Raw genomic sequence first — 17,875 nt, forward strand, 5'->3', positions numbered from 1 at the left:
GATGTCTCGTTGCATCCCGCCACCAGTGGTCTGGTCCGTTTGGTGCAGAGACGAAGCCACCAGACACGCGCAAGTGCATGCGGCATGGCATGGTGGCATGCGTACGGAGCACACACTAGTAGATGCTTTCGAACATTCCTGCATTTTGCTGGTCCTATGGGGGGGGAGACACACGGCCGTTGCAACGCTTGTCTTCAGACTTTGAACCCAGCACAAGACAAAATCCCCAAGGTTTCAATCTCGTGGAGCACATGTCCTGTCGTCGGTTCATTGGATTCATTGGGATACTCGCAAGGTGGTGCACAGCGAGGTAAGCAGTCAAAGGAAAACCAAGTCCGTCTTTGGTCAAGCTTGTTTGATGCTCAAGAGTCAAAGGGGTTGTGGAGTCTGGACAAGGCTTGGCGAAGTCATCATGCGCGAGGGATTTGCGGCAGGAGCGACCAGGCTGGGCCTGCAAAGCCCAACCCAGGCAGGTGCTACTGGTAGCCATACATAACATAAATACTACTGACTCCGTATGCATATTATGCAAACTGCACTCGGGCAAGGCGCACACAGGCTTGGGCCAGCCATCAATGCTCTCCGCGTCGTGAATCCAAACAAAACACTGACTACCTCCCATGGCATCAGACCCCATGGCAAAAATCTATTGATGATGAGCACCACGGGACCAATCCAACGCGAGCCGCGGGGTCGTTTCAAATCCTCCGTCACGGTCACTTGGGCTCGCTCTTTACCTTGCCGCCCCAACTCGGGTTGGGTTGATCATGACAGGGCAATCCTCCAGCGCCGATTTTACCGACGGAATAATATAGTCCATGCATGCATGTCTCGAGATCCCACGTGCGCATATTCCGAGATGATGCATGCCAATTTAGCACGATGCGACCATTTCAGAGGCATGGCCCTCGTACCAGGGCTGAATATCGATATAGAAACCCGGGCTATCAAGTGATGGCAGAATAAAGCAAAACTGCAATATTGCATGTTGCTAAAATAGTGCCGCCGAGACTTGAAAGAACGCTAGCGAGATTCCAGCGGCATCATTGACTGGAACTTCTGATGGTCTTGGAGCTATCGAACGAAGATGGATAGTCTCGACTTATTAGCCGCTATATCCCTGCAAGTAGATGCAACCTTTTCTGCTCGCCGAACCTCGAATCGATGGGTAGCTGAAAACAAGTCACAGGATTTGCCGACGGTATTTCTGATGGGAAGACGAGAGTTCTAATTTCTGGATAGGGCAGGAAAGCAAGCGTCAATATCTTGCCGCGGAACGGTTCAATATCCAGCTGCAAGGTTCGGACTTTTTGCCGCAAGTGCAGTGGCCAGGTTCATAGACTGGCGAGGTCCAGCAAGTTGGAACAGTTGAAACCACTCTAGGCCCGAAAATGAACGACGACGACGACGACGACGACGACAATACCATGGTCATCATCATCATCATCATCATCATCATCATCTACGCCGGCTTGCGGCTGCGACCAGGTGCCGCAAAACGTTGCAAAGCTAAGCGTGGACACCCCACATGCGGAATACTGGAGAAGATGCTTTCTTGATTTGCTCAAATGAGGAAATTAGCTCGGTGAGGATCCTCGCCGATTGGACAAAACCGACAAGCTTCCGTAAGTGAAATCCCACCCTGCCGAAACATACGTGGCTTGAGTCGGGGACGTGGCTCAAGCAACCAAACTGTTGAACGTGGGAGCAGCGCCCGAGACAGGATACGCAATCACTTCAAAGCCGCACCGCTTGGACTTTAAACTGACATACCACGGACTTGGCACCGCAAGAAGGACCACTAAGTTTGAGACAGCAGCCGTGACTACCTACTCAAAACACGCTGAGGCTTCGTGTCTGTATTATATCGGTCGGGTTGATACAACCCAAGAATAGGTACCTAAGTCATCGCAGGAATGACTGGCCTCTTTCTGCTGATTGGACCGCTTTATATCCGCTGCTTTCCAAGTCATTGACTGAGGGCAGAAATCTCTGGCGGAGAAAAAACGAGGGGGAAAAAGCCCTCATTGCCTGCGTGTGTGTAAGTGTGAAAAGTTTCTTTCTCGTCGATAAACTGTTTAGGGTGGATGGATACGTCAACTTCGTTACCGATCGATGCATCACCAGCATTCGATCGTGCCACTCCACTCGACTTGGCGCCAAGCTTTCCCCATGCATCTGCATCAAACAGCAGCAGACATGCTCGACACCGTCATCTTGTCAAAGACCCCGACACGCCGACCTCGAACATTTGCATCTGAATCCAAGACGCCTGGGAATAGCACCTTGGCCGAGTTGTACATGTTGTCCGAACTAAGGGGGATTACGAGGTATAGAGTCGCTTCCCAGGTTAAATGACGGAAGGGATGTTCCAGCCAACGAAAATTGGCCGGCCGGCAATGCTAGATTTGTTCTTTAGTAACACTTCAACTTACTCGCAACGTCATCGGGTATCCGTAGAACAAGGGCATCCGGGCAAGACGGGCTCACTGTCAGGAAACCAAGAAAAGGCTAATGGGCTGTTGAATAAGCAGAATCCAATCAAACCACATCACCACTGGGTCAGCTGGTTGATTCCAAGGCTTGGCTCAACGCCTTTGAGCCGCACAAGAGCCCGTGGTCGCTGAAGAACGAAACCTAATAACTGAGCCTTTAGCATCATGCATGAGTCAGTTGGTTGCATTGCGACGTCGGCACCTTGGTAAAGTCGTGTGTTCACGTCTCCCAGCTTGGAGCGGACAAGGATGCAAATTTCGCCGTCTGGCAAGAAGTGAAACCCAGATACATATTGATAGCATCAAAGCCTCGCTAGCCCGAAGACCCTGAACCACCAGGCCGCGTCCCATCAAATTGATTCCTTCTTCTTGATTAGGATCGACTAAACTGGGAACCAAAAAGACAAGACAGCCTCTATGACGGTAACTGTATTGTTGTTGCAGAGTTCTTCGATATGGCAGTCCATTAGTGCACCTCTTTCCTGGCCGTCTGAGCCGATGCTTGCTTCTCACGAATAGACAGACTGATCTCCTCGTGCCGATTTATGCTTTCCACGCTCGCTGACGACTGCTCTTTGGCCTTGGCCTCTGCTCCGTCTCGACCACGAATTCGATTGCTTACGGTATTTCGGCCACGAGAATTGATGCTGCAAATGGCAAAGGTCACTTTGGCTTGTGCGAGGTTGTTGATGAATGATGGCCAACACTGTCGGTCCTTGTACCTGTGACGCCAAGTTTCGAACCGGCGTCGTTGGCTCCAGGAGCCTTGCTTCTACGTTTGCATTTCACGGGCTCCATTTCAGTTGTGTGTCCCGTATGCTCCTCGTCGTGCCATTGTCGTGACGCTTCTCATTATGCCTGCATACATAGGTACCTACCTGATACCTACGTACCTCAGGTACCTGGTGTATCCGATTATATGAAACTTGATGCTGTGTATCCGTCTTGCTGGCAATAAGCGTCTCCTCTTCCTGGCACGGGTTTCGGGGCGTACCGTGGTGGAGCTTGTTGATTATAAAGCGAGAATTTAGCTTACAAATGGCCTCTTTGAAAATGAACGGCCCAATTCTTCAACTTGTACTACGCATTTTACTGAGGCGCAAGATGGTCAGATGGCAAGACGGCAAAAAGATGACAAGACGGCAAGATACATAGCAAGACGGCAGGAATGGCAGGAATGAGACTGGTGGGGCGAGAGCCTTGCGGGGCCCCCGAGGCGAGATGGATGCTTCGATAATTTTTCTGCCAAGGCACGCAAGACGCAGACTTCTTCCGCCCGTCAGACCTGCAATACTTGGCCGGCCGTCATGGTGCGAAACCTGGTGCAGCCCAATGGCTGGGTGGTGCTACGACTGCCAAACGAGAACTTGCGCCTTCTCCAAATCACCCCCAACACGTAGGTCTCCCTGGATTACTGCCACGCAAAACAACCTCGGCTCCAAGACTAACTGAACTGTCCGTCTCCTCCCTCTCCGTCTGTAGAACAATATCTCTCGGGAAATACGGCTCCTTCCCCAGCAATCTGCTCATCGAGCGCCCATTTCACCTCACATACGAAGTTGAAGAGAAAAGACGGCATGAATCCTTCTCCCGCCTACGGATTGTTCCGCCGACCGAGCTCAACGCCGACACCCTCGCAGAAACCAACGTCAACGAACAGCCCGCACCGGGTGGAGAGGAAGCCGCCATCGTCGCAGCCGAGGGCGAGGAGCTTACTCTTGTAGACGAAGCGGGTAAAGTCGTTGCGCGATCGAATCGAGAAATCATCGATGACACGGCAAGGCAGACGCTCACGGCACATGAGATTGAGGAGCTGAAGCGCAAGGGAGCATCCGCGGGCAAGGAGCTTATCGCCAAGCTGATGCTGTCCCATACGGCGATCGATCAGAAGACACTGTACTCTCTGGCAAAGTACAAGCTTTTGAAGGAGAAGAAATTCCTGCGGCGGTTCACGGTTCTCCCGCTCGATGTCACGCTGCTGAACAAGTGGCTGCTCGAGGACAGAGATGCCGGGAAAGTGCTGGAGATGAGACCAGAGATGATGGGGCTGCTAGGATGCTGGGCGGATGTACACTTTGGGGGAGAGCCTGTCCAAGGGATGAACGAGCCTCATGGCGGAAGGTGGTTGGTTGTTGATGACACGGGAGGCCTGCTGGTTGCCGCGCTCGCGGAGAGGATGGGCATCCTACACCAGGAGGAGCACGACGACGAACAGCAGCAGCAGCAGCAGCAGCAGCAACGGCAGCAACGGCAGCAAGGCGCTGCTCTGCGTCCTCTGCGCGGCGGCCTACCAGCTCCCGCGCCAAAATCAGAAGAGCCAGACGCGACCGGCCCTGACTCTGAACGACAGACCACACCACCGCAGGGTCCCCAGCCCTCGTCTTCTGGAAGACGCCGCCGCCGCGACGACCTAGACGAGCACTACGCTCTCACCAACAACATGACTCTCATCCACGCCAACTCGCAGCCCAACCTCTCCGTCCTCCGCTACTTTGGCTTCGACGCCAACGACCTCAACCCAGGTTACCCCTACCACCCTCTCTTCACCAACCTCCTTCCCATCTCCTGGCTTCAGCTCGTCAGCCCCCAGGACGACGTCTTCTACTCGGAGCAACTGTGCGACGTGCCCGCAGAGGAACTCGCCTCCTGGAAGCCCAACAGAAGGGGGAACTACCACCGTAAACGGCGGAGATGGGCGCGCACTCACGAAATCGTCGACGCTACCCGCGCGGGGGGTTTCTCTGGCTTGGCAGTGGCCAGCACAATGGATCCCATCTCCGTCTTGCGTCACACGCTTCCCCTCCTGGCTGGTGGCTCCCCCATAGCCATCTATTCGCCTACTGTCGAGCCCCTGGCCCACCTGGTGGACTGCTTCAGCATCGGTCGCCGAGCAGCGTGGGTGCAGTCACCCCCGGCAGAGGCCCAAGGGAAATCGCAGGCTGAACTGGATCGATGGCAAGGGAGCAGGGAGTTTCCTCTCAACCCCACTCTGGTGCTAGGCGCAGCAGTGCAGACAAGCAGGGCGAGGAGATGGCAGGTTTTACCGGGGAGAACGCATCCTTTCATGACGGGGAGAGGAGGGGCTGACGGGTTTCTGTTTACGGGTTGGAGGACGAATCCGGCCGAGGGGAGGGTTTCGGCCAGGGGAAAGTTCCAGAAGAGGAAGCAATGAATAGATCTTGACGAATTCTTATATTCGGGCATGTTGGCACGTCCTTTGCCAACGGAGTTTTTTTTTTTTTTTTTTTTTTTTTTTTTTTTTTTTTTTTTTTAAGGATACGGGATGGCTTCGGGTACGCTTTGTGGTGGGAAGCTTGGAAATAAAACAGGAGGAGCGATACCCAGAAGCAAATACAAAAAAGGTATCATGATCAACGGAGCAGGCTATCAGATGAGAGGTGCTTTGAACATTGCTGCGCGGCGGCATCGCCATGCGCGAGTCGGTGCCAAAGAAATCTCGCGTCGCGTCTTTTGTTCTTTTTTATTTCTCTTTTTTTTTTGTGCCTTTTTGACCGACCGGTAAAAAAAGATGTACAACTCAGCTGCCTCGTCAAAGCTGGTCAACAGCTCTACAGCGCCTTACCCATAAACTTTCTCTTGGTGAAGCTCAGCCACCACTTGCTCGGCTTTGTCTCATCGTCGGCATACACCCGTGCCAGTAACCTCGCCGCAAGCTCCTGCCGAACCTGCGACATGTATTGTCGGAGCTGCTCAGCATCCTGTCTATCCCTTGGGGGTTCGTACATCTACTCAATGTCAGTCTGCATGAAAGAAACAGGAATCGTCGCGCCCCAGTAACCCTCCTCTCGCCCTCCCCCGTCCCCCGTCCCCCGGCGGCAGGTTCCGGCGAGGGCGGCGTGCGCGACCTTTGACCGACGCACCTGGTTGAGGGGAAACCCAGGATCCCCAGGGATGGAAAAGTTCAGATCGAGCGCCAGGTTCATCACCTCCTTCTGAGCATCCCTCGCCGTGGCGTGAGGCTTGATCTTTTGAAGGCAGTCGCTCAGGAACCAGATCCCGTAGACGAGCAAGCGATCGGCGGGGCCCTGGATTTCAAAGTTGCGGAAAAAGGTGTTGGCGCGAAAGAGCGAGAGGACCTCGTCGAGGATGTCGTAGCTTTCGCTGTCGGGGTCGGGAGACTGGTCGGCGGGCAACGGGGGTGATGGGATGGGTAGGGTGTAGGCCGGTCCGCGGGTCTTGGTGCGCAGCGGGAGAAGAGGGAAGTTGCCGACCAGGCGGGGAGGGTTGGGATCGTCGTTGAAGATGGAGTTGTAGGCCTAGGGGGGGGTTGTTGGTTGTTGGTCAGCTGGTCATGGTTGAATACTGACTGCCACGGCGGACTGCCACGGCGAACGGACCAAGGCCTTTTGTCGCGAAAGAGGGAGAGATGGAGGAAAGGTGTAGTGTTTCCATTTGGGTGCAGGACTCACCGGCATTTTGGAGAGCAATGGCTGCTGCAGACGGCTTTGTATGAGGATACGATACGTTGGACGCTGTGCGTTGGTGATGAGCTGCCTGCTTCAAGTTGCGCGATGCCCCAGCCCCATCCATCCCACGTTAGCGGGGCTGGGCGGCTTCTATTATGTGGGGCGCTGGCAGCTCCTGTACGTGGCTCAGCGGTGGGGCAGCCGCAGCGATAAGTGGCGTGGCGCAAGGCATGAACGTTTACCCGACAGCCGTCTGGTGTCAAAATACGGGTAACCAAGAAAATTAAGCAATGATGGCTTGAACTTCCACGGGCCTCGTGGCCCTCCCGTGCCAGCCAAGTCAGCAACGAACCCGCTCCAGCAAGCTGCCAATTTTCAAGGCCGCTTCACCGAGTCCATGACCAGCAACGAGGCATCGCCTGGAATGAAGTCGATCACGAGCTTTGCTGCGACTCGCCCCGCGAGGCCGACACCTTTGACATTGACGGCAACAGCCCGACACGACATTCACAACGCGGTCAACGGAAAAAGCGCTCAGTGACACTCGGGCTTGTCATGAGGGCGGAACAGACGCTGCGCGAAACACCATCGAGATGCAAACGCATGACGCCAGGCAGGTCAGGCTCCGAACTACTCGGGACCATGGGAGCATTCCGTGAACAACACAACACACGCGACGCTCGGCGATTGGTGGTGCCGCCGTCGCCGACAAGCAGGCCCGGTGACTTGCCGCCTACCCAATAGCAACGCCTGCCGCGTGCTGTCTGGTCGTTGCAGGTCCTTTGGGTGAGCCTGAAATTGCTCTCGAACCAGGTGGCTGCCCAGTGCCGCATATGGCCATAGCTCCGTGATTACGGAAGACGGAGCACAGCCCAGCTTATCGAGGGCTCCATGGTCGGTGCCTAAATTCACGTGACAGCGCACAAAGGTCGCGTTCGCCGTGCCCTTTTGTCTCAGACGCGTGCGCCCGCGTGCGCCCGCGTGACTCTGCCAGGTACTCACTCCGAGCTCGGCAGCTCTAGGGTGCTTGCTGCCTTGCCTGTAGGTAGGTACCTAGACCTCCTAAAGGTGATTTATCCCGCCTGCCTGCAAAGTTGTTGTTGCATTTGGCTCCTGCCGTGATGATGACACGCTCAAAGTCACTCGCTCTTTCCATTTCTGTCACGCAGAATCTGGGCGTTTTTGTTTTTCCTTGCTCTTCCATCCGCTCTTCCCCCCCCCCCCCCCACCCTTTTCTCCCAACAGTCGGCACCAGCGACTTGGCTGGCTGGCTTCCTCCTCGCCTTCGCCCCTTGCGCTTCATCTTCATTGTCCGTCTCTTGCGGTCAGAACATTGAAGGGGCTTTGGTCCTGGTTTGGCGCCGAGGTGGCGACTGTCTTTAGTGGGCAGCCCCCCTGGGATTGTGCGCGTATCATCGCGGGGTGTTCCCCCCCAACTGGCCACGCCAAATTCAGCCCAAAAAACGCCACCGAGACATTGCGATTAACTAGTGCTAAAGGGCTGCGCGCAAACAAAGCACGCCCGAATCACTCAAAGCCCGGACACAACCACTCCCTTCATGGATCAATGCTTGCTGTCCCAAGGTCCGTTCTTTTTTCGACTAGAGTTCATGTTCAGAGACCAATGCCCTATACCCTCTCGTTTAAATCTCGCTTCTGCCAACATCGTCGGCGTGGATTCGCGCTCGTTCTAACGTTGCATGTCGTACAGCCGCATACAGCACCACCGCATCTCCGTCACATCATCGCGCAGCCGCCGATCGAGCTGCGCTTGCTGCTTCGCCTCCCAACCGCTTGTCACCGACCCTCACCTCACGACGAGCCGTCAATACCCCCACCTCCTCCCCGACGGGCAGCTTGCCGCCGTCAACCACGCCTGTACCTGAAACAGGTGCCATGTCTCAAAAGACGTCGAGGCCTTTGATTAGCGGTCGTCGCGGACGACTGCGAATTTCAAGGCCCGAGAACGACTCCCTTCTCCATCTGCTGCATCAACACGCCGGCGTTTCGCTATTTGTCCGCCCGATATGCTGGACCGACGTGCACTCGCAACTCCTGGGCGCTAGCTTCAGTGAGCTGCCGCCATGCGACCGGCCACTGCCCGAGAAAATGCCTGGTTCGCCGCCTTCAAAGGGCCACTTGCGACCGTCCAAAGCGATCATGACCTTGAGCGATGCCCTGACAGAGATACTGCTACCAGACGCACTGCACCCGGTCCTAAACTCGCATGCTGTCAACACTGTGTTATCAACGCTCTGGCCGGCGGCTTTCTGCCAGCCGCAGCTCCTGCCAGACTTGCACATCTTCTTCGGCGACCGCGTATACCGAGACTCGGTGCGCACGCAAGTCATGTGGAAGTATCCGGGGGATACCGCGCCGTCAACACAGAGCTCCTTTGTGTCAATATCGACTCGCCATGCTGACTCGTACAATTCGTCCGCAAGCTCGGCCTCTGGGCCACGCAATCCCGCCAATCTGCCCATGATGTGTTACATTGGCCGGAACCGATTGGCGGCAATGCGTAAGAACTTGTTCCGCATTGTATCAGGCCCGGGAAGGAACTGGAACGGCCCCGTCGCTCGCCTCCAGCAGCTAAGGGCAAAGGCGCTGTTACCCACAAACCCTGATCACGACGCGCACTTTGTAGCCATCTTTCTCGCCATGGCGCAGCGTCACTTTTACGGCGCACCAGCTCCATCATCGCGCCGAGACTCGCAGTGGTCTCCGTCGAAAGGGGCGCCTCAACGGCCTTCGTTTCGCGATGTCAAACTGAGGATTCTCACCCATAATAATGACCGAGCCGAGTTCATGGTGTACACAGGCCACGTCACAGCGCAGTTCTTGGACAGGTTCCACGAACCCTGGAAAGCCCCTCAACTTGACGGCGATGGAGTGCCGCCGGGAATCAGGATAGAGTATACAAGGGTGCCTATCTGGCCGATTCTAGGGCTGCGGGAGCGGTTGGGCAGAGCACTGGGCGAGGAAATCGTCGGACAGTTTGATCCGACTCGGATGGAAACCTGGGACGTGGACGCCGAGAGCGGCGCGACCAAGGATCAGAAGCGAAAACGGCAAGTCCCTTCCAAAGTCTGCAGCGGGAGCAGCCTTGAAGAGGGTACCGAAAGCGAAAAGCAGCATTCGCCTGTCAAGGTGAAGCGGCGACGCTTGCCGGAAGGCTCTGCCATAGGAGTCGCCGTCTAGGGTGCCGTCAGGCGAGTTTCTTTTCTCTCCTTCTTTCTTTCTTTCTTTCTTTTCTTTTTTTCTTTTTTTCTTTTCTTTTTGTCATGCGACTCAAGCTTTGATGACTTGGGATGTGTTTTAGAGCATGGGTCCTGGCGCTCAAGGCATCACTTTGACGAGTCTTTTTCAGCCGTTAGTACGGAGGGAACGAAACACTGCGACCTTTGGGTCTGTATCGTGGATGGATTAAGGGCAACGTCACATCCGTCGCATTGGGAGGCGTTTACGGATAACGGGGCTGAAGAGGCATGGGTTGGGCACGTGCATCGCGGGACGCGGTAGATGGAAAGAAAACCATGGTTTGTTTTGCCTCGAACGAGTGCCTGATGAAACACTGCATTACACTACACTATACCACGCATACTATACTACACACGGGAGCACCCTTGGCGTGACGTGACGGTGCTGTTTGACATGCTGCCGCGTTGGCTGCCCGGGCGTATGCGAGAGGAGAAAGGGGCCAACGATAGATGACACGGCCTTGCTCCCGTCGCCGCATGTCCTGCCGCGTTTCTTTACGGCAGCTTGCTTCTTGGGAGTTGTTGACGATGGGAGTCGGCAGCACGGCCTGTTGTGAGAGCAGCAAAGTAAAGCAGCGGGCGGGAGGCCGCCCTGGCGGGTTGCGTACACGGCCACGGCCACGGGCGTCCGTGTTTCCCCCGAGGCAAAGTGCCGCGGAGCCCTTTTTGCCCATGAGGCATTAAACTCGGATGCTGGCGCTGGGTACGTACGACTCGTTCCGTTTGCAGGCGCGGCGAAACCCGCCGCCTCGACACGACACCGGATGCTCAGCCTTTATGCACACCACACCCGGAGTGATCAAGGGGTCGTCGCGCAAGCGCGGTCCCCCGTGGCATGGCGTAGTTCCCGAGCCCGCTGGCGAGGAGGGCGTGGCATGGCAGAACGGCGGGGGCTACTTGGACGAGTGGCGGGCCTTTTGCCTCTGGACGAAGCTGTCTGATGCTGCGGCAACTGGGAGCCAGCAGCGAGTCTGGCAGTGGCAGACAGACAGGGCCGTGTTCAAACGGCGGTTGGTGGCCGTGATGGCTGCTCGTTTGGAGAGGCGGGTCGGGTCGGTGGGTTGGGCTGCGTCTGCGGCTCCAGGGGGGTGCGGCGGCGTTGAGCACCGCTTTTTAGGGGGGAGGCTTGGGGGATGCTGTCTGTCCATGGGGTTTGCTTGATGGTTTGCTCGGATGGTGGTGGTTGCTCGCTCAGCCCCGGCGGCAGTCGTCAGGAGATGATGCCCCGAGGTCGATTCACACCCGTCGGTGCTGTCGCGGACATGAGCAGCCGCGAGCATGGGCACAATATACGACACGATGCACAACACAGCAAAGCCGCAATGGCATGCCTGGACGTCTGCCTGGGCCTGCCATCAACACCCATCAAAGGGCGTACCCAGCAAACGAATGGGGATCGCGATGGCCGACAAGGGGGAAGAACAAAAATAGTTATAAAAAAAAATAAATAAATAAAAAATAAAATAAAAAAAAGGTCTACACACTGAAATGCCTCGACTCGTACGACGGGGTGGCCGCGCAACTCAATCAAGCAAGGTTCGGCTCTTGGCTCGGCAACGCCAGCGGGGTGGCCCCCCGGAGAGACCCGTCTGTCACTGACAAGGTGGAGGAGGGGGGGGAGGTTGGGTTGGAACAATACTCTGGCGTCGTCGCCAGCAAGAGCGTGGCCCGTGCGAAAGAAAGCTGAGCAGGGGGATGGATGGTGGCTTGGCAGCAGAATGGTGGTCATGGAGCGGCTTGATTGATTGATGGATTGATTGATGGATTGATGGATCGACGGGCGGGTGTCTGAGAAACCCACTTGGACCGTTGAGGCGGGCGCCTCGGTGACGTCGACATGCTTTGGCCCCCGTCGGGGCTGTTTCTTGACCGGAGAGGCCGCTCAGCTGGAAGCTGGCTTGAGCCACTGAACATTGGCGACATTGGCGTCGTCCGGGTTGGCGTCGTCCGGGTTGGCGTCGCCGTGCTCTTCCCCGGGTCGACATGGCGGCGTCTCGCGTCCGGGGCGGGTCTGGTTCCAACGAGCTGACTCTGGAGGCCGTCGCAGCTTCCTTGATGTCCCTTTGCCGCCTGCGTCACGCCGAGAGGAACGGCAAACCCACCGCCCAAGTTCCAACCTGCTCGATCCAGGCCAGCCGCCCTGAACACCCCCCCCCCCCCCCCTTCCTTCTTCCCCCTCCCCAACCCCCCACAACCCGTCCCGCAGCCCAGCGGCAATGGAGCAGGGGGCTTTGAAGACACGGGGGCACACTCACTCTTCGTGTTGGGAGGGGGCAAAAAAGGGGGAAAGAGGCCGGGTGCCGAGACAAGACCAAGACACGCCAGGATCGACAGCTGACGACCCGCTTTGCGCAGAATCAGGCGTGATGAACCATGATGGAAATACATGAACGCCGCAGAGACCAACGACAGGCCTCGGCCGGATCGGTTTTGTGGGGGAGCAAGGCAAGGGGGGGGCTTGTGTACTCCGTGCTTGCGTTGTGTGTTTCGGGCCCATCGTGCGACCCGAAAGTTGAAACAGTATAGAGCAGGGAAAGAAACTTTGAAGCATCGAGGCCCACCAGCGCGCCGCCGCCGCGCCGCCCATCGTTTCAACGCCCAACGTCTGGACGGGGAGGCGGCACGAGAAGCTGGACATTTGTCCCGTGGCCGCCCAACAAGCTTGTAACGAGGTCGGTCCGTGACCCCGTCCACAGGTCCACGTTGGATGGGAAGCGAAGAAGCTGAAGGTGCCAAGACTACTCGATACGGAGTACAGACGTAGTCTGTCAGTCTCTCAGCTCTTTTCTTGACCTTTGAGGTTGCTCGCGCAGCAGCCCCGGTCGACGTTGACGGGAACCGGGGGTAGCCAAGACCGTCTCAACTTTCTTCTTCATGCGGCAATGTGGCAGCCAACGAGCTGTCAACAGCTGCTAGTGCAAGTCGGACCCATGCGGGCGCAATAATGCAGAAGCCTCATTGTCTTTGTCGTCTTTGTCGTCTTTGTCGTCTTTGTCGTCTTGTCGGCTTGCAATGATCGGCGTAGTTGACAAGGGGCTTGCAGATCCGATGAGGTGCATTGAGCCGCGTGAAACAAGCAGGTTGCTTCTCCCTTTGGAGAAGCTCTCGCGTGTTTGTTGGTTGCGTCTTGTAGCGTCTTGTTGCGTCTTGTTGCGTCTGGTTGCGTCTGGTTGTTGCTGATGGTTTGTTGGCCGTGCCCAGAGCCCAGTGCGGAGTGCTCCGTGTGCGTAGCGAGCAACCCTGCACTGTGCTGCACTGTGCTGTCCGCAACGGCATCGCACACAGTGCCTGTACAGTGCACGGCACACGCCCTCTTCTCACGTCGTGTCATCATGCATGTCTCTTCGGGGGCCGTGCCAACGCCCATGCATGGACGCATGCATCGTGATGCATGCATATATGCGTGGCGTTTCCCCGTTTCCCCGTTTCCCCCGTTTCCCCCGTTTCCCCCATTTCCCCCGTTTTCCCCGCAGAGAAAGCCCCCGTCACTGCAGCTTCTCCACCCACCACCAAGCTTCTTGTCCTGAGACCAGACAGACAGACAGACTTCATCTCTCGACTCCCTGAGAGCTCGGCCGTGCCGCGGGTGGTTCGTGGCTCGTGGTTCGTGGTTCGTGGCTCGTGGTTCGTGGTTCGTGGTTCGTGGCTCGTGGCTCATGGATTCCAGCCCGTCACATCTCAAAACTCCTCAGCTGTTTCATGCCGCGCTCCTGGGCCGTCCCGTAGCTCCCGGGTGGCATCTCTACGGCTGCAACTCGCTAGCCGTTCTCGGCCTGGTCAGTGGTCGTCCGCGGTGGGGCAATTTCCGACGTAGAGAGTCAGGATGCTGGAGGCTGGATGCTGGATGCTGGATGCTGGATGCTGGATGATGCTGGATGCACGAGGAGCGGCAAGGCGGCGTCTGTCCCTCCCTCAAGGCTCGATCCGGTTTTGACCGGGTGGGTAGCTTTCCCCCGGCCCTCGTTGAACTCCGAAGCACCGCAGGTGGTCACCTCCTCCTATTCCTATCCACAACCGTTCTCTGCCCCCCCCCCCCCCGACCGTCTCATCCCTGCTGAGAACCCGTTTGTTTGTTGCGCCAGCCCAAAGCATCGCCTGGGCAGCCCCGACAAGACTTCTTCAGACGCATCATCAGCGCCACAGCACAGGCCGAATCGCAGACTAGGCGCGAGCTTGACTGTCATGGCTGCCGGGGGAGAGAGGGAGCCCAAAAAAAAAAAAAAAAAAAAAAAAAAAAAGAAGAAGAAGAAGAAGAAGAAGAAATGAGCTTCTGCATTCATGTCTACCGGCCAAGAGGCGTTCACGGGCTGCTGCAGCACACTCAAGATGCACCGTTGCCAGGCCAAACAGAAGAAGAAACGTCATGATACACATGATATACATGATGTACCACAGTCTTGCGGCAGATGACTGCATCACAGAGAATCGTGCGAGAACCGTGCCGTCACGAGTAATCAGAGCATGCCAGCAAACGGGGGAATGAACTCCGGGTCCGGGATATGGTCGAGCCCGGCCCAGGTCCTCCGGAAAACTCTGAAAGCAACAACATCCACGTCGCGAGGTGGCTTTGGAAACGTCGTCATTCGTCAAAGTCCAATGTCAACGGCTCGTGCTAAAAGCCCACCAGGTCATTCGGCTGGCACCCGCCGCGCATGTACAGAGTACGCCCGACGGTCGAGTATGACCTCCACGCTGACACCTTCTCGCACGCAGCCGACAGAGGCCAGCTTCTATTTGACCACCAATTCGGAAACCTCCTTGACACCACCCCATCCCATCTTCTTGGGGCTCAATGTCTTTTGCGACGGCCCCTTTTCCCTTCGCTCCAGTTTTGTGTGCAGTATCCCTGCCTTTGAACAATCATCTCTCCATACTTGAATAAACATATTGTGGTCCATGGCTCCAACCCCCTCATCTCACCTGATCGACTTACGTCAAGAGCAAGGTAAATCTCTTCCAAAAACTTGCATTACCTCTTCCCTTCGACCGCTCCGCCGTCCCAAGCTGCAATGCATTCTCTTGGGTGCCCTGATTTGAAAACTAAAAGGGGTTCCAATAGGCTTGCCAAATCATGATAAGAGTATTGCACGTCATAATAAAGCTATTCGGAGCTTGGCTGAGCTTCTAGTAAAGGGACATGGTGTCGATGGAAACGAGTTGATGGCATCCGTCACTCTCGTCACATGCTATAAAGTGCCAAGTAACGCACCTAGGCCAATGGCAAATTGACTAATGGTTAGTGACATGCCCATCATCCCAGCCCATGCAAAGGCGGCGAACTAACCCTGTTCAAGGTCGTTTGAAAGGGGCCATGGCAATAAATCGGAAAAATGCCCACCCAAGTCCATCAAACGAGTGGATTCCCTGGACGAAATATGCCAAGGCTGAGGGAATATCCAAAAGCACCTTCAGCAACAACCTAACCTGACGTATACGCAGGCTTTCCGGTTCCATCATATCATTACGGCGTTGTCCTCCATCACGCGACTCTGTTTACGAAAGTTAATCAGAGCCATCTCAGATCTGTTTGCAAGATTCTGCGCCTCCCTTTTCGGTTGGTTGTCGACGCTTTGTTAGTGTTGGCCGCGTCTCTTGTGGCCAATCATCCATATGCTCTTGGGGCTGTTAGTCGTCAAGAACCACGTTTGACGTCTTGGCAGCTCGTCAATACATGTGCAATGCTGAAGCGCTGCGGGCTAGTCTTGACGTAGGGTACGCTGCTGCTGCTGTTGGTCATGCCCCGACGAGTGGCAGTGAATACTGTTGCAAGACCTGGGTTTATATTCCGTACTGGAAGAATCTCCAGCAGCGACAGTGACTAGGTGAGGCAGCTCCGGAGCAGTTTCAATACTGCCTTGGCTTACAAGCACTCAGCCCTATTACCCTTCAATCGCACCATGTACGACTGTCCGAGACAGCATTCCGTCGTGCAGCATCATGCCTCAACTGCTGTTGTTCACTGCGCAGCCACAGTAAGACACGGAGGGCCAATAGGCGCTTTGCTTTGGCCCCTTGGTCGTAGCTTCTAGCGAAGCAAGCAAGCTCGAGGACAGATAATTGGCTGCCGAAAACTTCCGAGGCACTGACCGGAGACTGGGTATGGCAAATTTACCGAGGTTATCTATCAAGGGCGTAGGAAGTTGTACAAGAGGTATGGCATCGTGCAAATGAGTTAACAAACACCGACCATGCATCACCGGCCTTTTGTGGTAGCGGAAGAAAAGATCTCTTGGAGAAGTCTCGATGAAGATACGGCTCCGAACATGTTTCAAAACACTGCCAAGGGGGACCGCTTTGACGAAAACATGATGGTACTCGGCATCCTTTACGAAAGGTAACGATAAAGCGAGTTGTTGGTAACCAAGAAAAAACTCATCATTGGGCGGTCAACAGTGGAAAGTTTTGTGCTGGGGCCCTCCTCTCATACTGCACACATTCCCAAGAACGGGGTCGAGGGAAGCCGCGCTTTCACTGTAGCGAGCTCCATGCATGTGTTAGCCATTGAGGCTTTGGATACTCACTCATTCGCAGATGGCAACTGTCGAGAGAAAAAGATGGAAGAGGGAGGGAAGGAGGGGGGGGCGAGGGTTTGGTTTGTCACAAGTGTTTTGAAGAGCAATATGTACCGTGATAAGCAAGGATGAGTGTGGAAGAGGCTGAGCCAATTATCATAAGTCTCGAGACTTGCAACTACCTCGCGTAGGTATGGTAGCAGGGCGGTAGGTGGCGCGAGTGTCCTGTTGTGTGACAAGAATTCTTCCCGAGTCTCTGCTGTCGGTCAGAGTCGTATCTGAAGGGTTTGTTACGTCGCCGGCTCATTTGAGATTGCCGGATAACATGTCGACTGAAGAACTTGCATATCAAGTCTGCGTGAATTGACGCTGACTGATTGCAGGTTGTAAAGAGGCTTTGAAGATGGGAAAGGCCCGTGCTGGGAGCACATCAGCGCCTGCCGCGATTCCAACACCTTTTGCTCCGTAGTGACCGGGTAAGTCGGTAGGAAGAAAAGGGAAAGCGGGAAAAGATAAAGAAGATCTTCGCGGCCAAGGCTGCACACCACATGAGATGGAGCGCGGCCTGGAAACGATGGGTCGGCATACATGGTCCGTATAGCAAGCGCATCGACCGGTGTTCAGGTTTGCAGGTTTTTTTTTTTTTTTTTTTCTTTTTTTTTCCCCCCAAATGCAGGCCTGAGAAAGGAACGGTCGATCCTGGCCTGCCTGGCTTCTCGGGGGAAGGCGGTTCACGAGACGCGGGATGGGATGCCGCCCGGTCCTTTCATGTCGAAATGACAGACGAGCAAATAAATGTTTTGGTCGCCAGGCGTGAGGGGGAAACCGCCGTCAAAGTACTCTAGCGTAACATCAGCGTGCGAAATGACGGACTAATGTTCTTCGATGCGCGTTTGGGTCCTTTTGTTCCGGCTTGCAGGGGTTGGCGATGGGAAAATATCAGGAGCAGCTTGTTTTCATCATGTTTCTCTGCTTCCATGCAGCATGGAGGCAAGCCATGGCGCCGAATACTCGATACTGGCACGCTGGGTGACTCTGACTGGACAGCGAGCGGGTGGCAGGTGCGACTTGGACAAGCGCGGGTGGGCAGGTGCAACGGCCGGGACGCCAAGGAGGGGAGGGGGCGGGTTTTGGCGTGGCGTGGGGCTGCCGGCTTTGGAGGGCCCTGGTTGGCTGGCCTC

At 55.7% G+C, this 17,875-nt stretch overlaps 5 protein-coding genes across 5 annotated transcripts; 3 read left to right on the forward strand and 2 right to left on the reverse strand.

The window, feature by feature from the left end:
• Positions 1-1,087: 1,087 nt before the first annotated feature.
• Positions 1,088-1,559, forward strand: UV8b_05572 (uncharacterized protein; the record flags this gene model as incomplete). Its single annotated transcript, XM_043143069.1, has 2 exons — positions 1,088-1,201; positions 1,341-1,559. 2 exons carry the CDS (start codon positions 1,088-1,090, stop codon positions 1,557-1,559), a joined length of 333 nt encoding a protein of 110 aa, XP_042999002.1.
• Positions 1,560-3,802: 2,243 nt separating this feature from the next.
• On the forward strand, positions 3,803-5,667 carry UV8b_05573 (uncharacterized protein; the record flags this gene model as incomplete). Its single annotated transcript, XM_043143070.1, has 2 exons — positions 3,803-3,891; positions 3,978-5,667. 2 exons carry the CDS (start codon positions 3,803-3,805, stop codon positions 5,665-5,667), a joined length of 1,779 nt encoding a protein of 592 aa, XP_042999003.1.
• A 397-nt stretch (positions 5,668-6,064) lies between these two features.
• UV8b_05574 (uncharacterized protein) lies at positions 6,065-6,931 on the reverse strand (the record flags this gene model as incomplete). Its single annotated transcript, XM_043143071.1, has 3 exons — positions 6,065-6,241; positions 6,377-6,772; positions 6,926-6,931. 3 exons carry the CDS (start codon positions 6,929-6,931, stop codon positions 6,065-6,067), a joined length of 579 nt encoding a protein of 192 aa, XP_042999004.1.
• Positions 6,932-8,481: 1,550 nt separating this feature from the next.
• UV8b_05575 (uncharacterized protein) lies at positions 8,482-10,123 on the forward strand (the record flags this gene model as incomplete). Its single annotated transcript, XM_043143072.1, has 2 exons — positions 8,482-8,506; positions 8,634-10,123. The coding sequence occupies 2 exons, from the start codon at positions 8,482-8,484 to the stop codon at positions 10,121-10,123; spliced, it is 1,515 nt and encodes a 504-aa protein (XP_042999005.1).
• A 952-nt stretch (positions 10,124-11,075) lies between these two features.
• On the reverse strand, positions 11,076-11,462 carry UV8b_05576 (uncharacterized protein; the record flags this gene model as incomplete). Its single annotated transcript, XM_043143073.1, has 1 exon — positions 11,076-11,462. One exon carries the CDS (start codon positions 11,460-11,462, stop codon positions 11,076-11,078), a length of 387 nt encoding a protein of 128 aa, XP_042999006.1.
• Between the last annotated feature and the right edge of the window lie 6,413 nt (positions 11,463-17,875).

The sequence above is a fragment of the Ustilaginoidea virens genome, chromosome 4 (assembly GCF_000687475.1).
Source record: "Ustilaginoidea virens chromosome 4, complete sequence".
Taxonomy (NCBI): Eukaryota; Fungi; Ascomycota; class Sordariomycetes; order Hypocreales; family Clavicipitaceae; genus Ustilaginoidea; species Ustilaginoidea virens.